The sequence below is a fragment of the Panthera leo genome, chromosome F3 (assembly GCF_018350215.1).
Source record: "Panthera leo isolate Ple1 chromosome F3, P.leo_Ple1_pat1.1, whole genome shotgun sequence".
Lineage (NCBI taxonomy): Eukaryota > Metazoa > Chordata > Mammalia > Carnivora > Felidae > Panthera > Panthera leo.
Genome location: NC_056696.1, coordinates 15,318,612 through 15,332,964, shown reverse-complemented (window position 1 = coordinate 15,332,964; position 14,353 = coordinate 15,318,612). Strand labels below are relative to the sequence as shown.

Below are 14,353 nucleotides of genomic sequence, written 5' to 3'. Positions count from 1 at the left end.
ATGAACTGAGAGAAAATATTTGCAAAGCCTATCTCTAATAAAGGACTTGTATTCAAAATACGTAAATAACTCAAACTTCAATGAAAAAAAACCGCTAAAGGAGGAAATTTGTATGGAACCACAATTGTAATGTGTCAGGAACTGAGAGTAAGATGCTACTCAATTCTGAAACCTCAGGCCTCCTCACCTCATCTCATCATCCCCTAGTCCGGGATAAACTTTAGAAAAGTATAGTGTTTCTTCATTGTAGTAACACACTGTAAAAACATTTAATAAACATTTGAATACTGCAATACTGAAACTGTTTCCTTAAAATCAACATGACAAGGCAATGGCCACTATTCTATGGCATCAATGCATAGCTCCAGGCAAGAGATAGAGAAAAAAAGAAATGAAAAGATATGAGGATTAAAAAGAAGCAACACAGCTGTTCTCATCTGCAATCAGTCAGACTGTGTAGAAAACCACAGAAGATTTGAGTTTAACAAAGTCCACTGCACTTCTACCACATACACACACACAAATTTTGAAATGTAATAGGAACAATGCTCAAGAAAATTCTCTCTATAGGAGAGAGATGCAGATGCTAATAGCTAGGTAATTTCCCAAACATGACATCCTCTAACAGGCTTAATCATCACCTATCAGGGGAAGAAATGAACAAATACTACTTATTCTTCTTACCAGCAAGGGCCTACAGAATTCGGAAGAAATTTATATAAAAAGTAAATAAGGCTTGAAGATGACCAACCTGCTCCTCTGCTATTCTCGAAGTATTCTGAAGTTTTACTATTGTTTTATTGAAAGCCTTCTGCATTTCTTCCATTTGTTTTCGGTACCTGTGGAGTAAGAAATGATTTAAATTAGCTTTAATTTCTTATTTATTAATTTATTACTGCAAACACACTTCTGATTTCAATATTTGAGATAAATCTACTTTTTTGAAAATGACTTCGTTGAGGCCTGAAACACTTATAAAAGTAAAATAAAGAAGCTCCTTGAGCTATTTGCTACCTTAACATCAATTCTATGCATCTTACTGCTATCCAAGATTAGTCACGTTTTTGTTCAATTAATTTATGACAAAGGAACCAAGAATATACCATGGGGAAAGAACAGTCTCTTCAATAAATGGTGTTGGGAAAACTGGACACCCACAGGCAAAGGAATGAAAGTGGACCACACTCTTACACCATCTACAAAAAGTAACTCAAATGGATTAAAGACTTGAATGTAAGACCTGAGATCATAAAACTCAGAAGAAAACACGGTGGTAAGCTCCTTGACACTGATCTTGGTGATGGTTTTTCGGCTTTGACAACAAAAACAAAGACAACAAAAGCAAAAATAAACACGTGGAGTCCACATCAAACTAAAAAGCTTCTGCACAGCAAAAAACCCCATCAACAAAATGAAAAGGCAACCTGCCAAGTGGGATAAAAAATTTGGAAATAATGTATCTGATTAGGGGTTAATATCCAAAATACATAAAGAACTTCTACCACTTAAATAGCAAAAAATTAAACAACCCAATTAAAACACTGGCAGAGGATCTGAATAGGCCTTTTTCCAAAGAAGAAATACAGGTGGACAACAAGTACATGAAAAGATGCTCAAAATCACTAATCATCATGGAAATGCAAATCAAAATCACAATGAGAGATCACCTCATATCTATCAGTATGGCTATTACCAAAAATATAAGAAATAACATGTGCTAGTGAGGATGTAGAGAAAAGGGAACCCCTGTGCACAGTTGGTGGAAATGTAAATTGGTACAGCCACTCCAGAAAATAGTAGGGAGGTTCCTCAGAAATTAAAAATAGAACTACCATATGATCCAGTAACTCCACTTCTGAGTATTTATCTGAAGAAAATGAAAAACACTAACCTGAAAAGATATCTGCACTCCCATGTTCACTGCAGCATTATGGACAATAGCCAAGACATGGAAGCAACTTAGGTGTTCACCAAAGGATAAATGGATAAAGTAAATGTGGTATCTGTATACAATGTATTTTTCAGCCATAAAAAAAGGAAATCTTTCCACTTGCACAAATGAAAGGATGGAACTTGACGGCATTGTGCTAAGTGAAATGAATCAGAAGAAGAATATTGTATGATCTCACTTATATGTGTAAACCCTCAAACACATAGATACAAGAGAACAAACTGGTGGCTGCCAGAGGTAAGAGATGGGGGATGGGAGAAATGGATAAAGTGGGTCAAAAGGTACAAATTTCCAGTTATAAAATGAGTAAGTAATAGGGATGTAATGAAGAGCATGATGACTACAGTTAATAATACTCTACCGTATATATAGACCTTAAAAGCCCTTATCACAAAGAAAGAAAATCTTGTAACTATGTAGTAAGTGAACGGTAACTAGACTTAATGTGTGATCATTTCACAATATATACAACATTAAAACATTACATTGTATACCTGAAATTAATGTTAATTGTATCTCAATTAAAAACAAAAAAATTATTAGTAATTTCTGTGGTTCCCTTAAGGCAGCTGATGGGTCAGGGAGAAGCAGGTGTGAGGTACCTACCTATGTGGGCATGCATGCACATGCACAAACAATTTGCCAATAAATTGTATATATGGATTAGCAGGAAACCCATTGGGACAGAATGATGACCTCAGTGACATCTCATTAGAGGCATCTTGATTTAAAAGGAGTAGGGAAAGGTGGTGTTTCAGATACTCTGGACATTTATTGCCTAGGTGTTTATAAAATGTTGGAAAAGAAGTCCTGAGAAAACCAGACACTTAAGGGATAAAAAAGAGCAAACAAGTACAGGGAAAAGGGAGAACTATGACTGGGGCTCTAATCACTGCATAAGCACACTGGCACTTATGAGCACAAGAGCATAAATTATCACAACTAGAACTAAGATTCTAAGACATATGAAAGACTGCAAATGTTGCCTAATCATCCAGTTCAGTCCACTTTAGTCTTCACTTATTTAAACTCTTAAATGACATCTTATCTAGTTTCACTAAGAACTGCAACATCCATAGTTTATATAGGTATTACACATACAGTATAGATACACATGTTATAGAATACTATAATGTCCCCATGAGTACTGTGGGAACCAAACAGTAAAAGTGGCTGAAGTTAAACAACAGAAGAAAGGAGAAACTGATTAAATTCAAACTTGTTGTCACCCTAATATATATATATATATATATAGATAGACAGATAGATATAGATGATATAGATATAGATATTATATCACTTAGTACTTCTAAAAATCAATTCTTTAAGTTCTTGATCAATATCCAAATAACTTTCTTTCTCCAGCTAAAATGGCACTGACTACTATTATATCATGAGCTAATTAATCCTCTCCTCCTCTAGTCACAGATCATACTATGCCTCTTACCTCACAGTGCAAAGTGGACTGTGCTAATTATGATAAAGCTTACCTTTGGCTAAGCTCCTCCAGATAGCGACCACTGAGAGACATGTTAACTTCTAAGGCTTTTATACGATTATTAAGTCTCATAAATACTGACTCCTTTTGGTTTGATCCATGTACAAGATTTCCATTAGTGTATCCTAGATCTGTGGAATTTTGCAGTTCAGCATAAAAGTCTGTAGCCGTCCTCTGTAACCCTCTTAAAAGGGCATCTTCCGGAGATTGTTCTTCCTCTTTCACTTCAGGTAATGAAGAAGAATCCGTAACGGGAGTCAAAATTTGCTTTGGTGTGTCAGCTATGTTCATTTTGGCTTCCCCATCTTCACCGTCTGGCATAGTAGCAGTGTTTACAGGTGGCACTATTGTTTCAGATAACTTTGTGATAATGTGCATGGAGGTTATATCTTCTTTTACAATATTATCCATTACTTCATTAAGTTTATTTGTTTCATAGATCACAGTTGGCTTCTCTATAGAACTAAAACTCTCAGACTTTTTTTCTGTTTTATTAACAAGCTCAACAGAACTCTCCAGGGGGATCACTTGAGATGGTGTAGGTCCTGTCTCAAATTTAATAGGCTCAGATACTTCTATTTTAGATAATGAATTGATTTCTGGAGTAACATCTAAGAGAAGAGATTGAGAAAGAGTTTGAGGATGGCTTGGTTCAAGTTCAATTGCATCTGCACTGTGATTAATCAAATCACCTTTGTGCATACTACTTAAGTCACCTGGAACAATAGTTTCAGCTTCCTTTTCATTATTCTTGCTGTCCATTTCTCCACTTGCAGGTGGCAAGACTAAAACATCCACTGATTCTGCAGGTAGCAGTAATGGTTGAGCTGACACAAGATGATCTTTTTCTTTCTTTACAGCAGTTCTGCTACGTTGCCGATAAAGAGCAACTCTAACTGAACACCATTTATATATATATTCAGAAAAACTAGAAATACAACAAATTGTAGATAGTTCACTGCAAAATATTTGTGTCTCTGACTCAAACCAGGGTGATGATTCATCCTCCTGTTCACCACTACCCAGAAGGGTCACTGTAGATGGACTTGCCTCTTCTTCTTCCTCTTGAACTAGCTGTACAATGGGACTCTCTTTTGGAGTCTCTGGTGATGATAGCTCTGTATCGTGTATGTGTCCTTCAGTGGTTACAAACCTAGAAATATGTATCATAATTACACATCACTTTATTTAGAAATCTAAAGTTAAAACTGCGTTAAAAAATCAATGTTTCATACATAAAATAAAAGGAAGGCTGAAAATACAGAAGAAACCAAAAACTTTTTTGGATGAATTTTTCCCTACAAATCATTTTCATTATAAAAAGAAGTATTACTCACAAATGGTGACAGAAAGGCCATTCATTTATCAGAGATCAGCCAGATGACTGAAATGACCATATTTACTAAATGAAACTTACTTTTTAAAAATATCTATTTAAGAATTGCTTGTACGTGGATTCTAGAACTAGAATCCAAGGTTCTAAATACTTATGAACGCACTTTGTGTTTAGGTATCATACTTTTGAAAGGTAGCTAGATTTCTCAAAGAAAATTTTTCTGTGGATGATTAGGGGATTTCTAAGGTAGCATTACACACACACACACACACACACACACACACACACACAAACACACACACACACGATTATCTGCATCCCTCCCTCCCCAACTCCCCAAAATGATCTTAATATCATCTGGGCTAATTATCTATTACTTAAAGGCAAATACTTAATCACTCTAATGAAAATCCTGGCTAATAATAATAGTGCCCCATCTGTAACTCAATCCCATCTCTAAGCCCTAGAGTATGTATGTAAGGCAGGGGAGTGTGTGGGGTGGAACGGGTGGGAACAGTGTTGTAAATTATAATCTCTGTGGTTCATTCCAGGAAAAAAATAATGAATTTCCAGGTGTAGCCCTTACAGCACAAAAGGTACAATCTTTTTTTCAAATAACGCAATTTGAATACCAAAGAAACATTTTCATATACAATCTTCCTACTTTGAAAAATTACTAAGAATGACAGGAAATGTTTTTGAATAAAGACTAATATCACAATAGCAAAGGTAGGAATGAAACAGTACCTAAAAAGCTAGATTTTCATCTTGTTGACAGTGAAACAGTAAATTAGATTATGTTCCTTTAAATAGACGATATATAGATATATAATCTCTAAACATCTTCTACTGCTTACTATGTACCATATAAATTATGACAGTGAAAATGAGCAGAATCTGAAGAAGGGGAGGAAGAAAAACTAAAGTGAATTAATTTGGTACAAATTAAATTATATACCATCTGTACATGCTCTAATCGGAGCTATACTTTAAAAAACTCAAACCTGGAAAAAGAAAATCAGTCATCTTTTCATAGTAACTCAACAATGACACCCTATCATGGATTCTTTCATTTTCATTTATTTTCTTCAAAGAAACTGCCATATAATCATCAAAAAGAATTTAAAACAAATAAAAAAAAACATTTAAAAGCAAATAGATTTTATACAAAAAAATCTATTAAAATCAAACTCTAATATAGAAAAGTAAAAACTACTACATTAGTGTGATGTGGTATCTTTCAACATTCATGTGTGTGTGTGTCTGTGTGTGTACATATATAAAATGAAATCGGTTTCATTTAGTTTTGAAAAATAAAGACATACTATATGTTATTAACTGAAGAAGCCTCGTTACAAAATTAGAACTAGCAATCACAGTAGATTTCTTAGTATCTTCTAGGAATCAATGACAAGTAAGGCTATATTTTCTCTCTAGTCATCCAATAAATAAATATCTTTAGTCTCTTTCAGAATGAACACAGGATACAAATTTGTCACTGTGCCCTTCAAAGCACAAAAAATCTCATTTCTGTATCAGTATGGTGTTTAGGAATTACAGCTCAAACCATACGCACTGCAGGTTTCATTACATAATTCCTGTTCAAAAATCTTATCCCGTTAAGCAGAGTTCTGAGAGAGTACATCTACTGAAATATACAAAATTTACAGAAACAATGCCCAATTATCCAGTCATTATGAGCCTATCTGTTACAGATAAGAAGCAGAGGTGGCAAAAACCCTTAATCATCTTTGGTAGAAAAGACTAAAAAAATGAGGATATTTTATGTTAACTACATGACAGATATTCCTGCCCAAGGTGCCCCACTGCAACCTGGGGAAAGACCTCTATCAAATTCAATTTAAGAAACTAAACACTCTTAAGAGTTTGCTGTGTGACAAACACGTAATTTAAGAATCACGCTCTAGGTATTTCAGGGTACCCTTTATAGCTTTCTAGGCACAACACATATACTTAATCAATGTTTTTAAATTTGAACTTAATAAAAGCAAGCTTTTAAAATTTGTCCTCAAACCTATACCTGTGGAATTAGGCCAATTATTTGTAATAAGGAAAAGATTTAGTGTTGTGAATAATAAAAGTAATACATAATTTCAAAACAACAAACATGTGGTCTGGGGTAAAGTGCATTCCTAGTACCCAAAAGGCAACTCACAGATATTTTAAGTGGTTGTGGAATGCCTGCCCTCTGATTCAGAGCTTTCTATAGATTATCATTTCACACACAAATCCAAAGTATCTTTCTATGTATACTTAGCTCTCCATTTTAACAGAACTCTAATATCACAATAGAACTTACTCAGGTGATGGAACAGGAGTTGAAACAGGAGCTAAGTCAGGCATTTTAGGTGCAGCTGTGGCAGTGGCATTCTCAGATATACTTTTATTTCCTATTTTAAGAAAGATACCCACGTTGAGTTTAAAAAAGCTATACCATGAAGATATTTCACTATAACAAGTAAAGAACTTTAGTTTCCGGGGAAGAAAAAAAAAAGTCAAACAGGTTTGCTACTGCAGACTTTATTTTCTTCCATCAAAGTTCTTTTAGAAAGAAATGATCATACAAAGTCAGAGCTACAAATAATGCATATTCTTTCTCAACTTCTCAGATAATTAATGCAAGTCAAATGATTATTAATTTCATGTAATCTTATATGATTAACATGACTTCTAGACACCTAAAGGAGTTACGAAAGAGAATGAAAAGAAACCTATGGGTCATTTTAAGTTTGCACTTGGAACTAAGTACTTTCTAAGAGCAAAAAAAAAGCAAGATGGTTTCTCCTTGTTACTGACATTCTTACTTGGCATTCTGTAGGGGAAAAAAAATCACCTTCTAAATTGGGTAGTTGTTTGATAAATAAAAGAAAAGCATGCATGAAGTACCACTGGGCCATCAAAACCTCAGGAAAGAAATAAGTGATAAAATTATTACTTCTACAGCAGGGAAGAGTCAAAAAACAAATTCATGAATTTTATATAGACAGGAGGATCCTTATTGTAAGAATTTGTGAAACTCATATAAACAATGAATAACAGAAGACTGGTAAGTTCCTTTGCATCATCTCTTTATTTCTAAATGAAAAATCACACTGCTTGGCTTATTAATTAATTTTCGTAACGAGAATGACCCCTTGAGTATCAGAGATTTAAAAGACCCATAAAATGATGAGGTACCTTCTGTCAGGTCTTCAGTTTTTGCTCCCAGAATATTAGCAGCAATATTCACCATATTTAGAATGGCATCTAAAACAAAATTCAATCAGAAAAAATACCAATACACCTAAATATTCTTATAAAGCTTAATATCAGATAGTCAAAAAACCATTTTTAATGGTCTTTTTGCATTTTCTGGACTAATTACCTTTTTGTCCAGCTTACTATATAAGTCCAATATAGGACACAAATTTCAGCCAGAAAGTATAAATCTGAATTTTTATGTTCAGAAACTTAATTATACTTTTTTGGTAAAGCTTCCCCGAAACTTCTGCCAAAACACTATCTTTAGCATATTACAAAATTCAAGTAAAATTCAACATACAGCCTGGATTTGGACAGGGAAAAAAATGTGACAACCAAAATTAATATTGTACAGAAAAACTTACTTTTTTAAAGGCTTTACAGTTTAGAACAAAAACAAAAAAAAAGCGTGAAGAAGCAGTTTCCCTCAACAGGTGATTTTTACAGGTATAAATAAACAAAATGGGAAGATTATTATCTGAAGGACAGCAGAAAAATTTTATTTTCAACTATGAACATATCTATTGATAATATGGTTAAATCCCAACATGACTGCATTGAAACAAGTGTCTTTGATAACTTTTAATAATAGATAATAAATGGTACCAATTCTTTTGTGAATTGGGTGGGTATGGGAATTGGCAGGTGAAGTCAAAGTCACAACACCTTCAGCATTATACATAAAGCAATCTGCATACCTGCCAATTCTGCCTCTCTTTCTAAAGAGGATATTTGGATGATGAGTAAAGTGGTACAAACCTTAGTACCTGAATAAGCAGCCAAAGGTACAGGTGTACCACAAAATACCTAACTCCATAAAAAGCTGGTGCTGAGAACAGGTGGCTTCCTTCTATGATGTAATTTTAAGGAACATTAACTTCCATTACCAATCTAATCTTGGATATTCCACTAGAAGTTAATTCACCAGTATCAGGTATTTCTCCTATTAAAATATTAAGATCTGCAAGGGCTACATATTAAGACTCATCAGTTATTTCTGCCTTGGTTTCCTTTCCTAAGAGATCCAAAGGGTTTTCATCACACTTCCAGCGAAAACCACAGATGTAAGCAGGAAAGGCTGTAAGGGAAGAAAGCTGGCACACGATCTAGAAAGTTGAGAAGAAGCCACGCACTGTCATCTGGAGCTGATCCTATGTAGATACATGTTTTAAGGCAGGAGAAAGTAGTAGGAAATTTCAGACAGTTTGAAAAGTGATGACTAGTAGACAGTCATAAATTTTGAACTTTACATAATTATGGTTCTATATATGAAAGACAATAAAGGAGTGGTACTTTGTTTCCAATCATTAGTATAACACACAAAAGCTTTGTACTTGCTTCATAAATGTCTAGGATTATAGGTTGCCCTTGCCCTTCGACCTGACAAATTGGTAAACAAAGAAGCAGGGTTGATTCTTAGGCTAACGCATGGGAAAAAACAGGAATGAAAAAACCGTATTTCCTCACAAACGAAGGTAAAGTAGCAATGGAAATTCTGTTATTTCCCATAAACCCACTTTTAACATCAACCAATATTCCAACAGTAGAAAAGATTTGCAAATCATATATCTGATTAGGGGTTAATATCCAAAATACGTAAAGAACTATCGCTCAACAGCAAAAATTAAAAATCCAATTAAAACGCTGGCAGAGGATTTGAAATAGGCCTTTTTCCAAAGAAGACCTACAGATGGCCGACAGACCACATGAAGATGTGCAACATCACTGATCCTCAGGGAAATACAAATCAAAACTGCAATGAGATATCCCCTCACACCTGTCAGAATGGCTAAAATCAACACAAGAAACAATACGTATTGGTGAGGATGTGGAGAAAGGGGAACCCTCTTGGAAAATGGTGAAAAAACAAATTGGTGCAGCTACTCAGGAAAACAATATGGAGGTTCCTCAAAAAGCTAAAAATAGAAATACCCTATGATCCAGTAATCACACTATTGGGTATTTACTCTCAAAATACAAAAATACTACATCAAGGAGATACATGCACCCCAATGTTTGTAACAGCATTATCTATAATAGCCAAATTATGGAAACAGCCCAAGTGTCGATCGACTGATGAATGGATAAAGATGAAGTACACACACACACACACACACACACACACACACACACACACACACACACACAATGGAACACTACTGACCCATAAAAAAGAATGACATCTTGCCATTTGCAACAACATGGATGGAGCTACAAAGTATTATGCTAAGCGAAAAAAAGTCAGACAAAGACAAATACCATATGATTTCACTCATATGTGGAATTTAAGAAACAAATGAGCAAAGGGAGGAAAAAAGAGAGAGGGAAGCAAACCAAGAAAGAGACTCTTAACTATAGAGAACAAACTGATGGTAACCAGAGGGGAGGTGCATGGGGGGGATGGGTAAAATAGGTGACGGGGATTAGGTACACTTGTTGTAATGAGCACCAGGTGTTGTATGGGAGTACTGAATCACTATATTGTACACCTGAAACTAATTACACTGTATAGTAACTGGAATTTAAATAAAAACTTAAAAAAAAAAAAAACACCCAGGAATGGAAACACCACATTTCCTCACAAACCAAGATAAAGGAGCAATGGAAACTCTTGTTATTTCCTCATAAGCCCACTTTTAATATCAACCAATATTGCAATAGTATCTGATCTTCTACTTGGTCTGCCAGCCAAAGTTCAGTTAAAACTGACTGCTTCACACATTCCAAATTTTGGAGTCAAATCTATACTCTAAAATCAATCTTAACTCAGATACAAAATTTTGGGGGCACTGAAATTTGGGGGCATTTATTGTTACAGAATTCATTAACAAAAGCAAAATTTGGCAAATTTCTACATTCTCAGCCCATCCAATCCATAAGAAATAATTTTGCTACATTCACAGAACACTGCCAAATGTAGTCTTACTTTGTCTTTTGAGAGAAAGCAGCTTTGTGAATATTCAATTCTGACCACTCCCAATTTGTATCCAAACACGTGACAGCTTGTCACAATGATAATCTGACCACTAAAAATCCTTCAGAATAGGCTAAATAATTTGGAATACAGTACCAAACTAGATACCTGTCCTTAATTTCTCCCAGATTAGCCAACTCCTTTATCTTTGAGCTGGGCACTATTCATCCAATCTCATTCCCTCAGGAATGAAATTCTCCCAGGGATCATCAACATGTTATCCTTAGTCTCCAGCACACTCTGGCTCTTTTGGATGCAGGAAACAAACTACCTATGAGACCACATAACAAGACAAACCAACAAAATAACTATTTCCTCCCATGTGAATTCAGATACCTCTGCTGCATGTCCACCTTCGTTCTCTCTTCTCTTGCTAGGTCCTTAAAATATATACATTCATAAAAATACTTTGATGTAAAAGAAACCAAAAACTGTATACTATCTTAAACATACACACAGAAACCTGGCCTTTAAGTGATTCTAACAAAATGCAGACCGTATTTAGGAGTAAAGGCAGACTTGCAAGAATATTAAAGTAGAGAGTGGTCTGGAAAATCCATGTGACAAAATACAAAAAAAGCAGAGTAATGTGAAGAATTTTTGTTGATGTAAAATATTTAAATGCTCTGGTTCAAAAAATGTAAATAAAAGAATCAGGCAGAAGAGCTGCCTAGCCGGCATATACACAAAATCAAGAATGTTGCTCTAACATAGTAGTTTCTCCCTTTTTGGCAATTAAGAAAATTATATCAAGAATGTCCAAATATATGGTATGTATGTTCTTTGATAACCAAGTCCTAATAGAAGCAATGTACTCTGGTGACATGTATTTCCTGTAACTACTAACTAACTGTTCAATACCAAAAGGAAAAAGGAGTTTCTATTAAGATTAAAGCCACAGAATTCTGTTTTGGAGACGCTATGTAAATATAAAAAGTAAGTCAGGCCAACTTCAAGCTAATTCACAACGTGTGATGAGAACAGTTAAATTCAGATATTCTAGTGCCAGAGACTAGCTCTTTGGCCTGATTCCATTCTGTTATTTACTCCTTAAATGTTATACCACCTTGGAGGTAGTAGCAAAGTCAGGCTCAGAAATAGTCCCAGACTCTTCACAGAAAACTAGGAAGAACAGGTATAGACGACAGCAGTGTTAGGTCATGTCTGTAAGCTTTATGACACCAAAGTCTTATCAGTCAGGTACTACTGCCTCTCTTTTTTCTGAAACATCAAGAGATGGACATCTTTTTAAACTCCATTTTCTGTGTTTAGGCTTAGCTGACATCCTCCCACCCATCTTGTCTCACTAAACAAATTCTTTCAACACTAGAACACGGGAAGGTAAACAGACTACCTTTCCAGAGATCCATAAAAAGAAAACTAAATATGTTACCAAGAAACACATCTTCAAGGAAGAAGATCCCAAAGTAGGATATAAATAAAGAAGATTCTGTATCTAATTAATTCAAATAATACCTTGGTCAGAGAAGTGATTACAAATAGGGAAATGTCCTCCATTGAGATATAACTGGGCTTTAATGGTGTCTAGCAGTTAATCCCCTAAGAATACAGAAAAAGAAACCAAGAATATCAACAAGATTTCCTTTATCTAACACTATGGTAAGGTACCCTAAGGTGCCCCTTTCCTTTCCAATAACCATCAGAAGTGAGAGATCTTTCAGTCTGGGGCTATTTTCTGACTCTATAAAATAATAACGCTGCCTCATAGCTAATATAGCATCACTGAGCTATGATGATTACTACATATCAGAATTTTTCACATGAATTTAAGGACATGAATATGAATATCCACATAGATAAAACAGCATCATGTTTTTCACTCCTAAAAAACTATGTCCCACAGCAGTGAATGAAGCACCTATTTTTAATTCCATCATCAACTAGATAGCTAAGTTTTCTACTTAAAAGTAGTTTCTAATATCTAGAAAGTCAATTGACTAGCAGTAGAGTGAAAAAAGTATATTGAGTTAATTTGCAACAAAGTTAAATACTACATAAAAGGATTCCTCTTATGCAAGTATTTTTAACATTCTTCTTCCTATGCCTTAAAAACTCTACTGAAGACTACAGTTTTCTATGGAGAGCATAAGGGGAAGAAGGGAGAAGAAAAAAGATAAAAACAAAACAAAAAAACTGACGTGACTCCTAGCTTCCTATACTGGAGCTATACAAAATATCTACTTAAGTATATAAATTACTGGTTGAGTATCCCAAAAGGTATAAAGACAACATACACCATAAGATTGGGATGCAAGGAACTCTACTTACTAAGAGCAACAAGGGAAATGCACAAGAAACTAGTCATCTATTCTGCTAAGATTTACTTTTACCATATTAATCTCCAAATAAAAAGAAAACTCCTTCCAGTATTTTATATTCTTTAGGAATAACCAAAAATAACAAGCATTAAAGTATACCTACCTGCATTATAACAGTAAAAATAAAGTGTCAGTTGGTAATGGTCTTTCCAAGAGTCTCCTTAGCCAGCCTACCACTAGGCAGGCATGACAAAAACTGAAGCACTAGTATTAGTCATTATTTCTTCAGTTTACAAAGAGTATATTATTATTACTATTATTGTTACTGCTTGAGAATCTTTATTATTATGAATAAGAACAGCTTTTATATTTTGTAATTACATCAGAAACTATATCCATAGATAGATAAACCCTTGTTTGCTAGGATTTCACTCATACATACTACCTCTGCAACTACCATTCGAATTCCCTTCCCATCTAGCATGACTATCCAGATGCTTCTACGCATATGGTCTAGGATCTCTTTAATAATTCTTTCCCCCCATAAATTCACAGCCCATTCTTCCAAGGAATCCGCTTATCAACATAAGCACTTAGGGTAGAAGAAACAACTTGTGCTTGCATTTTTTTTCTCTTCTCTTTCTTTTCATCCACACTTATTTTATTTCTATGGAAATATATTTCAAAGGCAGTATCTTTGATTTCAACTCAAGTTCAATATTGGGACTAGGAGCTTCCTAAACTATACCACAACAAAATATCCACATATTTCAGGGGAAAAAAAGTTGGGAAATACTTTAGTAGTGTCTAGGAAAATCCCCAAATACTCACTTGTAGCAGAACCAAAAAGATTTTTTGTGGATTTATCCTCCCCAGTATTATAATCCAGTGGATAATCTGTTCAAAGAGAAAATGAAGGTAATTAACTAAAACTATCCCTATCAAAGTCAGCTGACATTTAAAGCATATTTTATTATAAATATTCACTATAATCTAAAATATATTCACAAAAAGTTTATGAGATTCAGAAGCCGTTTATCAAACAGATGTAAAC

General features: G+C 34.5%; 1 protein-coding gene across 3 annotated transcripts in view; it reads right to left on the bottom strand.

Moving 5' to 3' along the window:
- The window catches only part of SUCO (SUN domain containing ossification factor), a 91,062-nt gene that overhangs the window by 23,122 nt on the left and 53,587 nt on the right, over window positions 1-14,353 (bottom strand). For all 3 annotated transcript variants that reach the window (XR_006198728.1, XM_042924846.1, XM_042924845.1), the window contains 5 exons: window positions 14,131-14,196; window positions 7,984-8,052; window positions 7,106-7,196; window positions 3,442-4,602; window positions 752-839 (listed from right to left, as the gene is read on the bottom strand). Coding sequence is in view for 2 of the 3 variants with exons in the window: in XM_042924846.1 (XP_042780780.1) it covers window positions 752-839; window positions 3,442-4,602; window positions 7,106-7,196; window positions 7,984-8,052; window positions 14,131-14,196 (1,475 nt within the window). In the remaining variant the exon portion in view is untranslated. The remainder of the gene's footprint in view (window positions 1-751; window positions 840-3,441; window positions 4,603-7,105; window positions 7,197-7,983; window positions 8,053-14,130; window positions 14,197-14,353) is intronic.